General features: G+C 49.0%; 1 protein-coding gene across 1 annotated transcript in view; it reads right to left on the bottom strand.

Moving 5' to 3' along the window:
- Nucleotides 1-3,711: 3,711 nt before the first annotated feature.
- The window catches only part of NAT8L (N-acetyltransferase 8 like), a 36,784-nt gene continuing 26,762 nt past the window's right edge, over nt 3,712-13,733 (bottom strand). The window contains exon 3 of the mRNA XM_074865600.1: nt 3,712-11,975. Within this exon, the coding sequence (XP_074721701.1) occupies nt 11,608-11,975 (368 nt within the window). The 3' untranslated portion in view covers nt 3,712-11,607. The remainder of the gene's footprint in view (nt 11,976-13,733) is intronic.

The following is a 13,733-nucleotide window of genomic DNA, read 5'->3' as shown; positions in this document are numbered from 1 at the left end:
TGAGTAATGGATTTTCACATTTCTCTCTAGTGGATGAAACCACAGTGCAGCTAACCAACGCAGCAGGAGCTGGACCAGACTAATGACCAACTGAGCTTTTGCAAGTAATTTGTCTTTATCATCACACCAAACCGTTGATTCTTTAACAACCAGGAGCATAGTTCACTGTTAAGGCTTTATGGTTTGGTGACTGAATACAATCAGTTACCTTTAAAGCCCAATGAATATTTGTTGAAAAAGAATGATACTGTTTGTCCTTCAGCTTCCCTGAGTTCTCAGGTACAATTAAGCTTTTCTACAGAGACATCATGTTAGGATTTATCTCACCTTAGGTGTTTCTAGGATAGACATCTACTGCTGGGCTGGTCTAGACTCACCTGAGATTGGTCATTAATGGAGAGAAATGAGCACTTCTAGAGCATGATTCATCTGACCCTGCCTGTGACATCCATATGAGAAGATTCATCTCTCTACATTGCTCATTCCTCTTCTGTTATAACTGACCTCAGGTGCTGAATTTATTTTATTCACTTTGCAAATGCAGTCAAGCACAGAACAGAATGAAAACGTGCCTCAAGGAAATTAATAGGCTAATGTCTTGAAAAATTTGACAAATTTTATAAGAAATTGTATTAGCACAAATGACCATAAACATGGTCCATCTTCCTCCCATACTGACAGTTGATATTCCAACATTTTATATGTAATTGCTGTTGACAGAGCTGATTGATAGCTCTACAGATTTCATCTCATAGTAAGATCAACCTGGAGAACTTTGGTGGCAAGAGCTGCCAGGGCCTAAATGCCTCCTGTCAATAACACATAAGTGCTATGCCAAACTCTGGGCTGTGAGGGCTTTAGGGAGCCAAGCGAACATCCTGCGGTGCCTTAGCCTGCTTTCTCTGAGGTCTTTTCTTCCCAGACGAGTGTGGCCATACCTTGAGATGATGTGGCAGTAAAAAGAAGCTGTTTTGATTTGTTTCTTTGACCAGTAGTGTTGTAAATAATTGCAATAAAAAATAGTCCTTGGGATGGGACACCTTCACCTTCACTGGAATACATGAGTTTTTCTTATTTGTTAAAATGAAAGAGCTGGTAATTGTGGTATTTACATTTGTGTAACAGAGGTGGGGGTGTTGTGAACCAGGGTGATGTTTAGGGGAATAGAGACAGAAATGTAGCAGCAAGCTTGGTGAAAGACTCCAAACAGGTGAAGGAAACTTCAGGTTGACTCCTCCATGCTCTCAGAAGCACTCCAAGCAGACTCTGGCTATTGCTAGATTTAGCAGTGGCTCCTTTGCCTGAAGCCAAGCAGACGTGTGAGATTGGCAGGTGGTGGTGGGATGGCTTGTAAAGGGGCGCTGCTGATGGAGTAGAAACGCAGCCTGGAGCAGCAGGGCTGGACCTGACCACGCGTCCCACCAGGGTGAGCACAATCATCACATTTACTGCTACAGGTGCATCGTAGCCCAAAGATACCCTCCTCGATGCACTCAGAATACACCTAAGCCTGTATTAAAAAACCCACAACCATAAGGCACAGGGTCACATCATCTTCCTTGCTGCTGACCAGCCCTTGCTGCTGAGATAAGCGCAAGGAGGTCCAGTTTGTGACTCCCGGCAAAGTCTAGATATGAGATAAATGACCCCAACCCCTGCAGGTGTGGGGACACAGGGAAGACTGGAGGAAAGTCAGAGTCCCCCAGAGCTTGCCACCATTTGCTCAACTTACGTAGTAGACAAAACAGTCAGCACTAAGGAGCTGCCTGGGTGAGCAGTGGGCTTGTGGTGGAGCGTGGTTGGAAACCTATGGGTGGGGCCTTACAGCTCTGTCGCTTGGCAAAAGGTGGGCCAGCATGCATGCATGGATGGATGGATGGATGGATGGACGGAAGGTAGACAGCTGGATCGATAGCTAGATAGATGGAACATTTTGGTGGCTGTTTGGCCAAGTTAAAAGCAGTTTTATGGGCTGGATGTGCTCAGTTGTTAGATCTGGGTGCCTCCCTGCCTGGCTCCAGCCTCAGCCTCCTTCCTTTTCTTGGGAGAGCACCAAGCCGCTGAGGAGAGGCCATGGTTACAGCAGAGGGAACAGCTTGGGGGGGGGGGGGGGGGGGGGGGGGGGGGCGTTGCTGATTTGCTTTGGCTTTTTAGGACGCACTAAGGTATATATAGGTGGTGGGTGTGCTGGGCAGCTTGCAACAGGGGAAGGCATCACGAGGTCCTGTCTCATCTAGAGGCATGTGCCTGGGAACACAGGGTAGGGGGACAAAGTCGTTGTCTTCCTGAATTTTAATTTTTTATCTGAAGCAAGCCACCGTGAAGGGGAAGAACAGAGGACCAGGACAGGGATATGTGGCCTGTTAGTGGAGAATTAGAGCCCAATTAGCAGTTAATTGAGGTGCTTTAAGGCACACAGCACACACACAATACAGCTTCTAAAACTAGCACAGCTTTTGTTACTACTTCCCCCTTCACTGAAGCAGTTTTAAGGTGGGTTTTTTTTGGTAGCTTTGGTATAAAATAAACTTTGTGCACATGCATGAACTTACAGCTGTTTCCCCCCAGAACCCCCCTAAATCCCACAGCACCTCACTATCAGTCCCAGAGGTGTATTTTATACTCCTCCTCTGAGCGAGATAGTGCTATCGGGTGTCTGCACATCTGGATAAAGCAGGCAAGTGATAGGGGCAGGATCCAGACCACAAAGGCATTAACCTTATGCTGCCCGAGTGCTCAGGCAGATAAATAACCCTGCACGTCCCAGAGCCTCAACCCGCACCGCTGGGAAGGCGATAGCACCCAGCGCCCTTGCTGGGGGTGCTGCCTGGGCGATCTCCAGAGCCAGTCTGGTGGGGGGGGGGGGTGTCTTGTCTGGCTGTCCCTGAGCCGCGGGCTGGCAGAGCTCTCCTGACAGCATTTGTAACTGCCACCAAAAACTGCTTCTTGGGGATAAACATCCCCAGAGGCCATTTCAATGGCTATCACTTTATTGCAAGTGTATCCAACTGGGCCGAAGGCTGGAGCCCCATTTCCCCTCCCCAAATCGGAGGTCAGCGCTTCCCTGCCTCAGAGATGCTCAAGAGTTGGTCAGAAACAGCCTCGTGCAGGTCTAAACACACAAACAGTGGGGAACAGCCCATTCGTGCTGGCTTTTACCTAAGGAAATGCACAGGTGTAGGGAAGAGAAAGGGGCTTATGTGGCTTGGGGACCCCCCCAGATGCATCTCCACAAAAGCATCCTCACCAACAATGCCTGATCTATTGCTTCATGTCCTGGGTGGCAGAAAAGACAACGCCGCGTGGTTTTGTTTTCTTCCTCTGCTCCGGTGGGACATTTCTCAGGGCAACCTCCGACCTCAGGTGGGATTTTGGGTGCGAATGCTCAAACCGCAAATGGAGGCATGTGGCCTTAGGCAGATCCTGTGCCTGGTGGCCAGGGCTGGGCAGGGTCCCATCGCAGGGCAGCACCTGCAATGCAATGCCCAGGGGTGGCTCCACATTTGCTATATGCAGCTCCAAGAACAGTTACACTTCTGAACATGTTAGCATTAGTCAGTGAGCTGGAACAGCATGGAAATATAATCCAAGGACATGCATGACTGGACATGCATGACGGGAATGAGTGGTGTTTGGCCATGCTGGAGTGGGAGCTGGAAAAGATGCAGGCACCATCTGCACTGTGGTGTCAGTAACTTGACAGCAATACAGTTTAGGAAAAAACTGACATAAGTTTTAGATTTTATTCATTCGTACATTATTTACAGCAGTTGCTTTCATATTACAATTCTCTTTCATCTTTTCAGTTTTCACTTATAAAAAATTAACCAAATAAACCTTATATAACCAAATTTATCACAGCAGGTCTGGTTAATTTTCACAGTTACAGCGGCCATCAGGAACAGAACTTAAGTACCTACAAGTCATTTGTCCGGAGCACCTCGCCTGACCCTGCCCGAGGACACCCTGCTGTCCCTCGAGAGCTGGCTGGCTCCCGGGGCTCTGCCGACAGAAGATGGAGAGACCACGCCGCAGCGGGATAACGCTTTGTAGGCTGGAGCTCAGATGCCTAAAGCACACCAAGGGCTAATTCGCACACATCTTAACACGTCCTGCCACGCTAGAGGAACTGGTTTGTATCGATACGCCTTAACGCTATGCAAACAGCTTTCCAACAGAGCTGACTCCCACTTCCCTCTGTAAGAAAATTATATTCATTTATTCTATTTTTTGCTATTGTTGAGCCCCAGTAGTGCAGCAGTAGAGTACACTGGGGTACGAGACTACGGCAATGAGCATTTACCTTCCTCTGTGTGACTCCAACAGCTCTTCCTTGTGTCTGTCTCTCCCACCAGGAACGGTATTTGCAATAACTCACCCTTAAAACTATGGTGAAAAACCTGCGCTGTGTAAGGACTTACAGTATGATTCAGGCGGAGGATCCTACGTGGGCAAGTTCTCTGCCAAGGTGAAGTCCAGTCCCAGAGACCGATGGCCTTTCCTAGTACTTAATCCTGCTCCCCAGGTGCAGTAGCAGCACTGACGCCAGTGTGTTCCTAAAGGTATCATCTTCATTAACTATCTCCCTGTGCTCTCCCCCACGTGCTCATTTGCTTTACAGTGGTAATTATTGCTGTTTTAAAATATGTTCGTTTTTCTTTGAGGACTTGTAGCCACTTCCCGTTACAAAGTACAGTACATACTATGCTGAACATAGAAAACACAAGACTAATTTCACATCGGTCTTGTACAACGGTGAAGAGATGCAGAGTAAAGAGGCTGTTTGGGGGAATCCGAGTTTCTATTTAGGCATGAGTTTAGCCTGTAACCCATGAACTAAAAAGCCACTGCCTTAAACATGAGCAGTTCTGGTAAGCAATTTAGCCCCAGTTTTGGTTTGGTTTTTTTTTTTTTCAAATGACATTGGACATTTTCCAAATGCATACCACACATCTGCTTAACACTACCAAAAAAATATTTTTTTTCCCATTACCTTTACCGCATTTGTCTCAAGAAGACTTTTGCTTTAATAAAATAACACAAGCACACAAACTGCTTAAAGCTAACAGCCCAGCACAATCATAAGTACAACTCACAAAGCAACGGATGCTTTGTTAAACCTAATTATATTTTTAAAAAAGCAAATATACATATTACAAGTCAAAAGGACTAAGCTTTGGAGGAAAAGAAATTGAAAACAATGTTAGCTATATGTTCATTACGCTTACATAGCAGTAGCTGCTTCTGCATTCAAACATGTTACTCGTAAATAAATTTACAGTTGCATTATGTATTTGTTATGCTCTTGGTCTCAATAAGTCCATCTTCTACTATTTAGATGTTAAAAGCATATTCTCTCCCACAGCTGACCATCATGTAATACAAAGGCAGCACTGAACAGTGATTTTAAACAGTGATCAAACTCCAAATGCTGACTTAGAGCTTGCTGTTTTAAATGATAGTGTGTTTTAACTAAAGTCTGTTGTTCAAATTACTCTATTATTTTATTTTCAATGAAAGGAACTCCAAGCGACCATTCAGGTAGCAGTTTTCTGGTGGGAGATAAGCATAATCTCTGTGCATAGTCTCTGTTACTGAGGGATGCAAGAGCACACCATTTTTTTTCTCAAGATTCTGTGTGGATCTATTTTGAGGGAGAAAAAAAATAGAGAAAATTATCCTTTTGCATTTTAAAGCTTATTTAAAGTTTGCATCCCTTTGTTTTCTTTATGTGGTACAGTATATTCCACTGCAACACTCCAGTTCACATGGAATTAAAATGCCTTTATTAAGCTTTAAATAGAGTGCAAACCAACAGCATCACACTAGTGCTAATGAAACACAGGCTCCCAGCACAATTGAAAATGAGATTGTTAATTCAGAGGTAACTGGAGCTGGTTCCTGCCTTCGTGTGTTTGGCAATTCGGAAATCCCTGCAGTCAGTCTCTATCCATCTGCACCTCAGCCAGCAAATGTGGCAAATTAAAAGGCAGCAGACCTTCATCACGCATGGGTATGGTTCAGTGAGCCACGGGCAACAGCAAGGAGCATGATGAGGTTTTGTGAAACCACAGTTCCCTCGGGAATTCTGACCACTGGGCTTTCTGTTCTTGCAGTTGGCCACAGCAAGAAAGGGGCCTGATCCCCCCCAGGAACCAAGCACTTTCTGCTCCCGCTGCAGGTGAGCAGCACCAGGACCCCAGGGACATCCGAACCCCAACAGCCACAGGCCAACCCTTAGTCCTGCTTCGCGTACATGGGGACTATTAAATTCAGACATCATGACCTAAAGTATCATCCTCATCTCCCACGGGGACAGGTGCAGGGGGGAAATGACTGTCCGGGTCCGAGCTCTGGGGACAGACGTCCCCAGGTTTGTTTACCCCCTGATTTCGCTAAAGGGTGATGCTGAAATGAGTCAAGATACAGAGCTGGCCCTTGGGATCTTAAGAATTTAGGTGCATCCATCTTGCATGTAGCAGAACAACTCGTGCCCTGCGAGCTGTGACGCTGTCTTTGGGGGTGCAGCTACCTCTGCAGCAACACAAACGCTGGACCTGCTTCTGTGCCCCACGCCACCCTCAGTACACACCGCCAGCCAGCTCAACCCTGCAGTGCTACTGCACCTCAGAGCCGAAGGGCACAGATCATCCTCACAGTCTCCTTATAACACCACCAAACTCATCATGCTTCCAACAAACACCTTTTATAACAAGCCTGCTTCGCCCTGACAGGGGTGACTACACTGCCAGCTATCTCCTTCCATGATGGCCAGCCTGAAAAGCCCTGCAGCCACCATACCCCGTGGCTGTGCGTTTCTCCTCCCCAAGCAGGCAGTGCCCTGCAGCAGCCCCAACCTCCCCTGCTGCTCCCCGAGCTGTGCGTGCTGCAGCGACGGGAGCGGACAGCCCATGCAGGTGAGAGCCCAGCTCCTGACACTCAGTGCTGTGTGCGGGTACAGCCCGCAGCACGCTCGGGGAGAGGTGAAGCCTTGCTCAGAAATACCGTCCCACGTACCGCACGGTAACAGCAAAGTAAGGGAAAGGAACAGCTTTCAGCTGATGGCATTGCCACAAACTTTTCTGCATCTCCCAGCAGAGATGAATTACGGCTGCCATTTCTAAGCAAATGCAGGTGCTGTCTGCTTCACTGAAAGGAAAACATGGCATGAATTTACAACAAACACCAGTTCAAGGGTTTCAAGTAAGATTAGAAATCACTTTTTTGTTGGTTTGATTGCTCAGCATTATTGGCCTGGAGTCGTTCAGGGGCCAAGCTTCCCACAGAGCTTAGTGCCAAATATTACAAGTGCTTGAGATGCCAGTTTGCTCAGGATGTGCAGGGTGTTCCCACTCACTCCGGAGGGAATAGCCCAGGCTGTGCTGGAGGGCTGGGGCAGCCCCAAGGCTGCGGACCTCAGCCACAGCAATGCAGTTTCCTCCTTTTTTTTTCTTTTTTTTTGAATTTTTGGACATCACACCTGGTGCCTTCTCCTATGGAGCAAGGGCTCTGCCCCAGTCCCCTCCGAGCAGAGGACACTCGAGCAGTGCCCATTGCACAGGGATTAGCAGAAAAAGCCACAACGCTAAGGAGAGAGCTGCCAGGTGAGGAAACTGCCTCCTCAGTGCCACCGCACGGTGTGCAGCGCAGGGGCAGCGGCCTGTGACAACTGGCCTGCACAGCGAAGTAAAAGCAGGCACCTGGCACAGCTAGGGGAAGTTCCTTTACATCTCCAACACTTCCTCCACCTAAATCTGAAGTGGTCTTACAAGCCATCATGTTTACGGAGGCTAAAACCCAAAAGTCGTTCCACTCTTCTGCGCACTCCAGCTAGAAGTGTCCTTGGAAGGAGAAACCACCAAAATAAATTAGGAGCATCCCCTCCCATCTCACACCGACATGAGTCTCTGTTGGAATTAAGAATCAACAACTGGCAATAGGATCTCAAGGGGTATCTGGCAGCAGGTCCAAGATCACAAGCTCTTCTGATCAGGACCAAGCCCACAACCGTCTTGTGCTGCTCTGCACCCACCCAGCCACTGAACTGGGGTGGGAAGAGTCAAGCCCGGAGAAAGGGGGGATGGGAGCGGTCCCGATGCAGGGACGTGGCGAGCACAGGTATCTGGTGTAGACACAAGCAGCTCCCCAAAGGGGGTGCCACAAAGCCAGTACTGGGGGGCACAACCGATGAGCTGGGATCTTCTCCATGCAATGTTGTTTAAACCAGCGCACCCTGAAAGAGGCAGAGTGGACGGATGGATCCGCCAAAGGCAGTTCAACCTCAACATGTCACCCTGTGAGCTGCACCACGGTCTACCAGCACGCTGGCCCCGGCAGTGGGGGCAAGGCAGGCTGGACCCTGGGGGGGGCAGTGGGTGAGCCTGCTGTGGTCCAGAGCCCTGTGGCCATGCAGAGTAGCGACCTTCTGGCTCCAGAGCTGAGCCCTGAGCTATCACATTTAGGGAAGCTTCCCATGAATGCAGATGAAACGGCAGTATCACTTGATGCTTTTAAGCCCAATCTTGTCTAATCCTATTCACAGCAGCTCTGGGTGGGAAAGCAAACAACACTGGAGGTCCTGTACCCCCGGTCCCACTGCTGCCAGCAGGGATGCAGCTCTGGCAGCCACGTGGGCTTCCCAATAAAAACCAGGGCTGTGATCAGTGGTGTTTCACCCTCTCCGTCCTCCGAGGAAAGCAAAACCCAGCCTATTTGGCAGCCAGCCCTTTCCTTCAGAAACGAGCTGCCCTGGCTGGAGAGCTGGGAGTAACCAGCTGGATTTCTTCCAAAGAGCCCGGTCACAAAGCAACTGGCAGAAGCATTAAGAGAAGAAATTTGCTTGGCAGCTACTGGCCAAGTGGCAACGACTCAATGCTTATTGATGCATCTCCAGCATCCGGCGTGCCCGGGGAGGAACGTAGACAGCACCCCGAAAGCTGCACCTTTCCAAAGCACCTATTTCCCAGGCAACTGAACAGGTATTATACACTCAGATACTGTAATATCATCAGTTAAGGTTTACATGTTTTAAAGAAAATATGGGTAACCTGATGGTACTTCTGTGTCTGTGAGATCTGGTGGGATTTATTCCAGGTTTGGCTTTTCTGACAGGATGTGGAGTTTTATTACAAAGGCACAGGTATCAAATAAAACCAGCAACATTCTTTTAATTAAATATCCCAATAAAAAAATTAATGCTCAATTTAGGCTTTATGTATTCCTCCCTTATTAAGAGACTAGGTTTTGTTTTTTTTCCCCTCTGGAAAGGTTTTAGTGCAGTGATTATATAGCAACAGAAAAATAAACTAAAAAAGGCACAAACTGTTTTGTGTTTTTTTTTCTTTCAACTTTTGCTAACACTTTATATTTGTCTATTTTACTTCGGTTAATAAATCACTGAATGCAGCAAGAAAATATTCTGCCAATTTCTGTACACTATACAAAAACCCCTACCAACAGTACATTATTTCAGCTTCAGGAGAAATGTACAGCATAGAAAGACTTTTAAAAATATAGTGCCCCATACAGAAATTTTGTTAATTAAGCTCACGGTCTCTTGCTACAGTGCCCTTCACCATCCTCATTTCCCCCCTTATTGCTGGGACACACACTGGGACTCTGCCCCTCCGGCTCCTTACAGGCTGGACCAAGCCTGAGCCCAGCACTGAGCACGCTACTGGGGTTGTGCCAAACGGCTCCTCCATCTCGGCACCCCGACGAGGATGGGGCGAGCCCCCTCCCCGCTGCTCTCATTCAGCATCGCCGGCCATGTCTCAGTGCTGGGAAAGCTTTCGGCTGGAGAGGAAAGGGCACTCCTCTGTGCGGGTGAGATGCAGGCAGCATCCCAGGCATGGGTCCGTGCTGCCCGCCCCTCTGTCCCACCGCTCCTCTCCTCTCCCCACGCCCCACGCCAGCCGCCTCCCTTCTGGGGCTCTCCCGCTGATGCTTCCATTGTGTTTGCAAGTGCAAGCGTGGTTAACACATGCTCTACCCTTTCATCAAGTTCATCATGATAGGTGGTGGGGTTTTCCCCCTCCCGCCACACGTATAATACTTCATAAAATAGTAACTTGTTTTTCCCCAGGAACTAAATTAAAGGAGTTTTCCCTTTAAATGTATTAACAGAGCTGAACCCCTCCACCCACCCCAAATTAAGTGCAGCCAGAAATGGTTTTCTGTATACTTCTGATACCACGTTTTAAAAATTAAAACCTACTGATCTTCTTTTTCCCCAAGACATAATTCATGCAAAGTTGCTATTTGTTTAAATAAGTTATAAAAGTTGATATCTCAGGCTAGAAGAAGCTGTAGTCTTGGTTATTCTTTAGTTGGCAGGCACTGTACATACATACCGGGTACAGACACATGCCGAATCTGCTTTGCATTGCTTTTTGCATTGTACAATTCACAAATCTGACATCATTAAAGCAGTTAATTACCTTTGATGGAAGGCTGCAGTGAGGCCATCTACATTTATCAAACAAGCAGCTGGTTAAGATAAGTACGCTCTTCCCCCCCCCACCCCCCCGCCCCGGCACTCCCCAAAATGCTATTATCTCTCACACGTTGCTTCTCTGAAGTGGTTAGATTTGGTACGCACATTAATGTGCAAATGTGTTGCCATAGGAACTGCAGCCTCCATTACGCCTCAATGACACCATTCAGCAAAAGCCAAAACTAAAAATAATAACAACAACAAAAAACCCCCTTAAAAATAAAATTAAAAAAGCAAACAAACAAAAAACCCCAAAAGGCAGCAAAGAGAAAGTCCAACGCACATGCGGAGTCTGGCCCAGGACTGCAGGTTACGCGTGGCTACAGAACAGCGGAGGAGATATTTAGGTTTGATCTTAACTTCACACTATGGTACAATGGGGCTCAGAGTTCAGCCGGTCCGAGTCTGTGCTGGCTTAGGAAGGAGGGGGGGAATGGAGCGGAGTCGTGGTTATCGGATGCACCCAGGGTCTCTCAGACATTTGGCAGAATGAGGCACATCCAAAAAAAGTGCAACACCAGTGCCGTGGTGGCAGTGCGATGTGTTTGAGTGCGTACACGCGCTTTCCTCTTCATGCATTGTAGCAAGCGGGTTGAGGTGGGAGGGTTTTTGCTCCCCCCACCTTTTCTTTGAAAACTATTAACCAGTAAATAACGGTAAGACGAATGCATATTCTACTTACTGGTGCATGAAATACTGAAAACTGCATTCAAGTAATATTTCTGCACTATTATGAATGCATCACTATGTTATCTTACATTTGGAAAAGGAGAAGACTATGTACACCAGAGCAGTGGTACTATTTTGCAGTTAAGTTTCTGTGCTTTACGGAGGTACCTGGGAAGGAGAGGCCGCCGCTCCGCTCCGCTCTGCCCCGCCGGGTCGCAGGACTCCCAGCACCACCACCTACAGCATGCGAGGAAGGAGCGCTGCTCGGCCGGCCGATCGAGCTGCACGGAGCAAACCAAAAGATGACATGAGGGAACAAAAACTCAACCCAAATTGGCAAATCAACAGTGACGAGAAATAGAAGGGTAATTTATTATTTTTGAAGGGGGAGGAGGAGGAGGAAAAAAAATAATTTTTTTTTGTTTGGTTGGTTGGATTTTTTTTTATTCTTCCCGCAGCTGCAGGCGGTAGCGGTGGTAGCGGACCTGGAAAAACATTCTCTCCAATAAGGAGCGCGTCATTCCCGGCAGGGCATAATGTTCGACGACACCCACGTGCTTGAACCCCAAGGACTCATAGAGCTTGTGGGCTGCCATCTTCACGGCTGTGGTTCCCAGCACGACGGAGGAGTAGTTGTTGAGCACAGCAAACTCCAGCACTTTGCGGCCCAGGGCCTTGGCGATCCCTTTGCCGCGGTAGTTGGAGTCGACAGACATGCGGCGCAGCTCCACCGTGTTGTCCTCCTCGTTGCCCCGCGCTGCCACGATCCCCACTACGTTGCCATCCAGGACAGCGACCCAGAAACAGGAGCCTGTGGGAGATAAAGCAGCACATGTAGCCACCGGCCACCCTGGATGGGCAAGGCAGGCAAAGCACCCGTTGGGCTTGGGGTCAGAAATCACCTCTCTGTCACATGTGGGGACTAACAACCTCCATAAATAAGGACCAACCTTTCTTTTCCCTTGATGCTTTGAAGGGAATGTTGTTTTCCCAAGGAAAATGCACAGGAAAGTCACTACAAACCAAAACAAGATTCGCAGGGACCAAACATTATGAAGTGCGTTGGGCTGCCATCACACACAGGTACTGATCCTCAGCTCGTGGTGGCACTTGATGCGTAACTTCTGACCCGCACGCAATCGCGCTCTCCTGTCCTACCAGTAACTTCACTGCAGTGAGTCCCAGATGCCCCCCAGCACAGCACAACCCATCTTTGGCTGCTTGTTGCATCCCACCCTGAGACCCAGCAGCGGCACAGGCAGCCCCTCGTATGCTTTGCTGCCAAACTCCTCCTTTACTGGGAGTCACACTTTCCAGCGGCTCTCGTCTCCAGGCAAACAGCTCGTCTGCGGTGCGGGCAGCGCATCACCAGGCTCATTCGCTGAGAGCTGCCAATGTGCTCTGGGCAGACCCGTGGTCTCCAAAGCGAGCAGGGGTGGCCACAAGCAGGCAGGGAGCCCACAGGGGAGAAGCACAGGGTGGTGCACAAAGCATCTTCAGCTATTTGAGAGGGCAGGACCCAACTGGGATGACAGTGAAGGAGGGAAAGGCTGAGCCCCTTTTCCCGGTGCTGCGGCAAGAGGCAGAGAGCCAGCTCAGAACAGGGCAGAAGCCCCAGTCCTGGGTCACAGCTGGCAGGGCTGGGACACAGGGAGGTGGTGGAGCCTCCCTAGGTCTGGGAAACCTGTACCTGCTGTGGGCCAGACACCAAGCCATGGTCCCAACCTCTTGCTGGGACACATAAGGATCTTGTTTTCCAGGTGCAATGCAGGAGCAGCCCTGATGGCTCAGGGCTCCCAGTAACTCCTCCTGCCACCCACTTCTCCATCCATGAGGACCTGATATGAAAAGTTATATAAGTGACTCGCTGGTTTGTTTCTGACCTCTCCATATGCACATCTGGATATGTAAGTGCATCCTTCTCTTGGGGACTTCAGGAGCTCAGTGCAGGACGTGCCTAAGACAGCTTCAAATAAAATCTAAACTGGGCAGCAAGATGCTGGTAGTGAGAAACTGGAACGACGAAAGCCAACAGAGCACCAACAGGGAAAAACGCCATATACACCCCCAGAAAGAGCATCTCCTGTGCACAGCCATGATCAGGCTCACTCACCCCTTTTCCCCCACAGGTTGGGATGCTTGTGGCCAGGTCTCCCTTGCTTTGGAGCTGCTGCTCCTCCTCTGCTGGCCTGCGCCAGGCAAGAGCATCTCCTGAGCTGGAAACAGTGCTCCAGCAACTCAGGCCAAAAACATGTAGAGTTTCAGTGAGCAAAACCAGCGCATCCTGAACTGTGCCCCGGTGCCGGTCAGCTGGCACACTGCTCCAGGAACGAGGACGTGGCTTAACGAACAGGCTGCGCTTTGGGGGTGCAGGGGTGTCAGCACTGCCACTCTGCCATGGGGCCGAAGGGTCCATAAGGCCAATGCTACATTCAAGAGGCCAAAGCAAAAACCAATCTAATCAAAGCCCAGCAACCTGAAGGGCACCCAATTCGGCTTGGAGCAAGCACGCTGCGGTCCCAAGCACTCCAACCACAGCCCCAGTTATGAAGCTCAAATAAAACTCAAC

Source organism: Strix uralensis, chromosome 4 (genome assembly GCF_047716275.1).
Source record: "Strix uralensis isolate ZFMK-TIS-50842 chromosome 4, bStrUra1, whole genome shotgun sequence".
NCBI lineage: Eukaryota > Metazoa > Chordata > Aves > Strigiformes > Strigidae > Strix > Strix uralensis.
The sequence above is the reverse complement of the archived record's forward strand: the minus strand, read 5'-3'. Positions and strand labels throughout refer to the sequence as shown.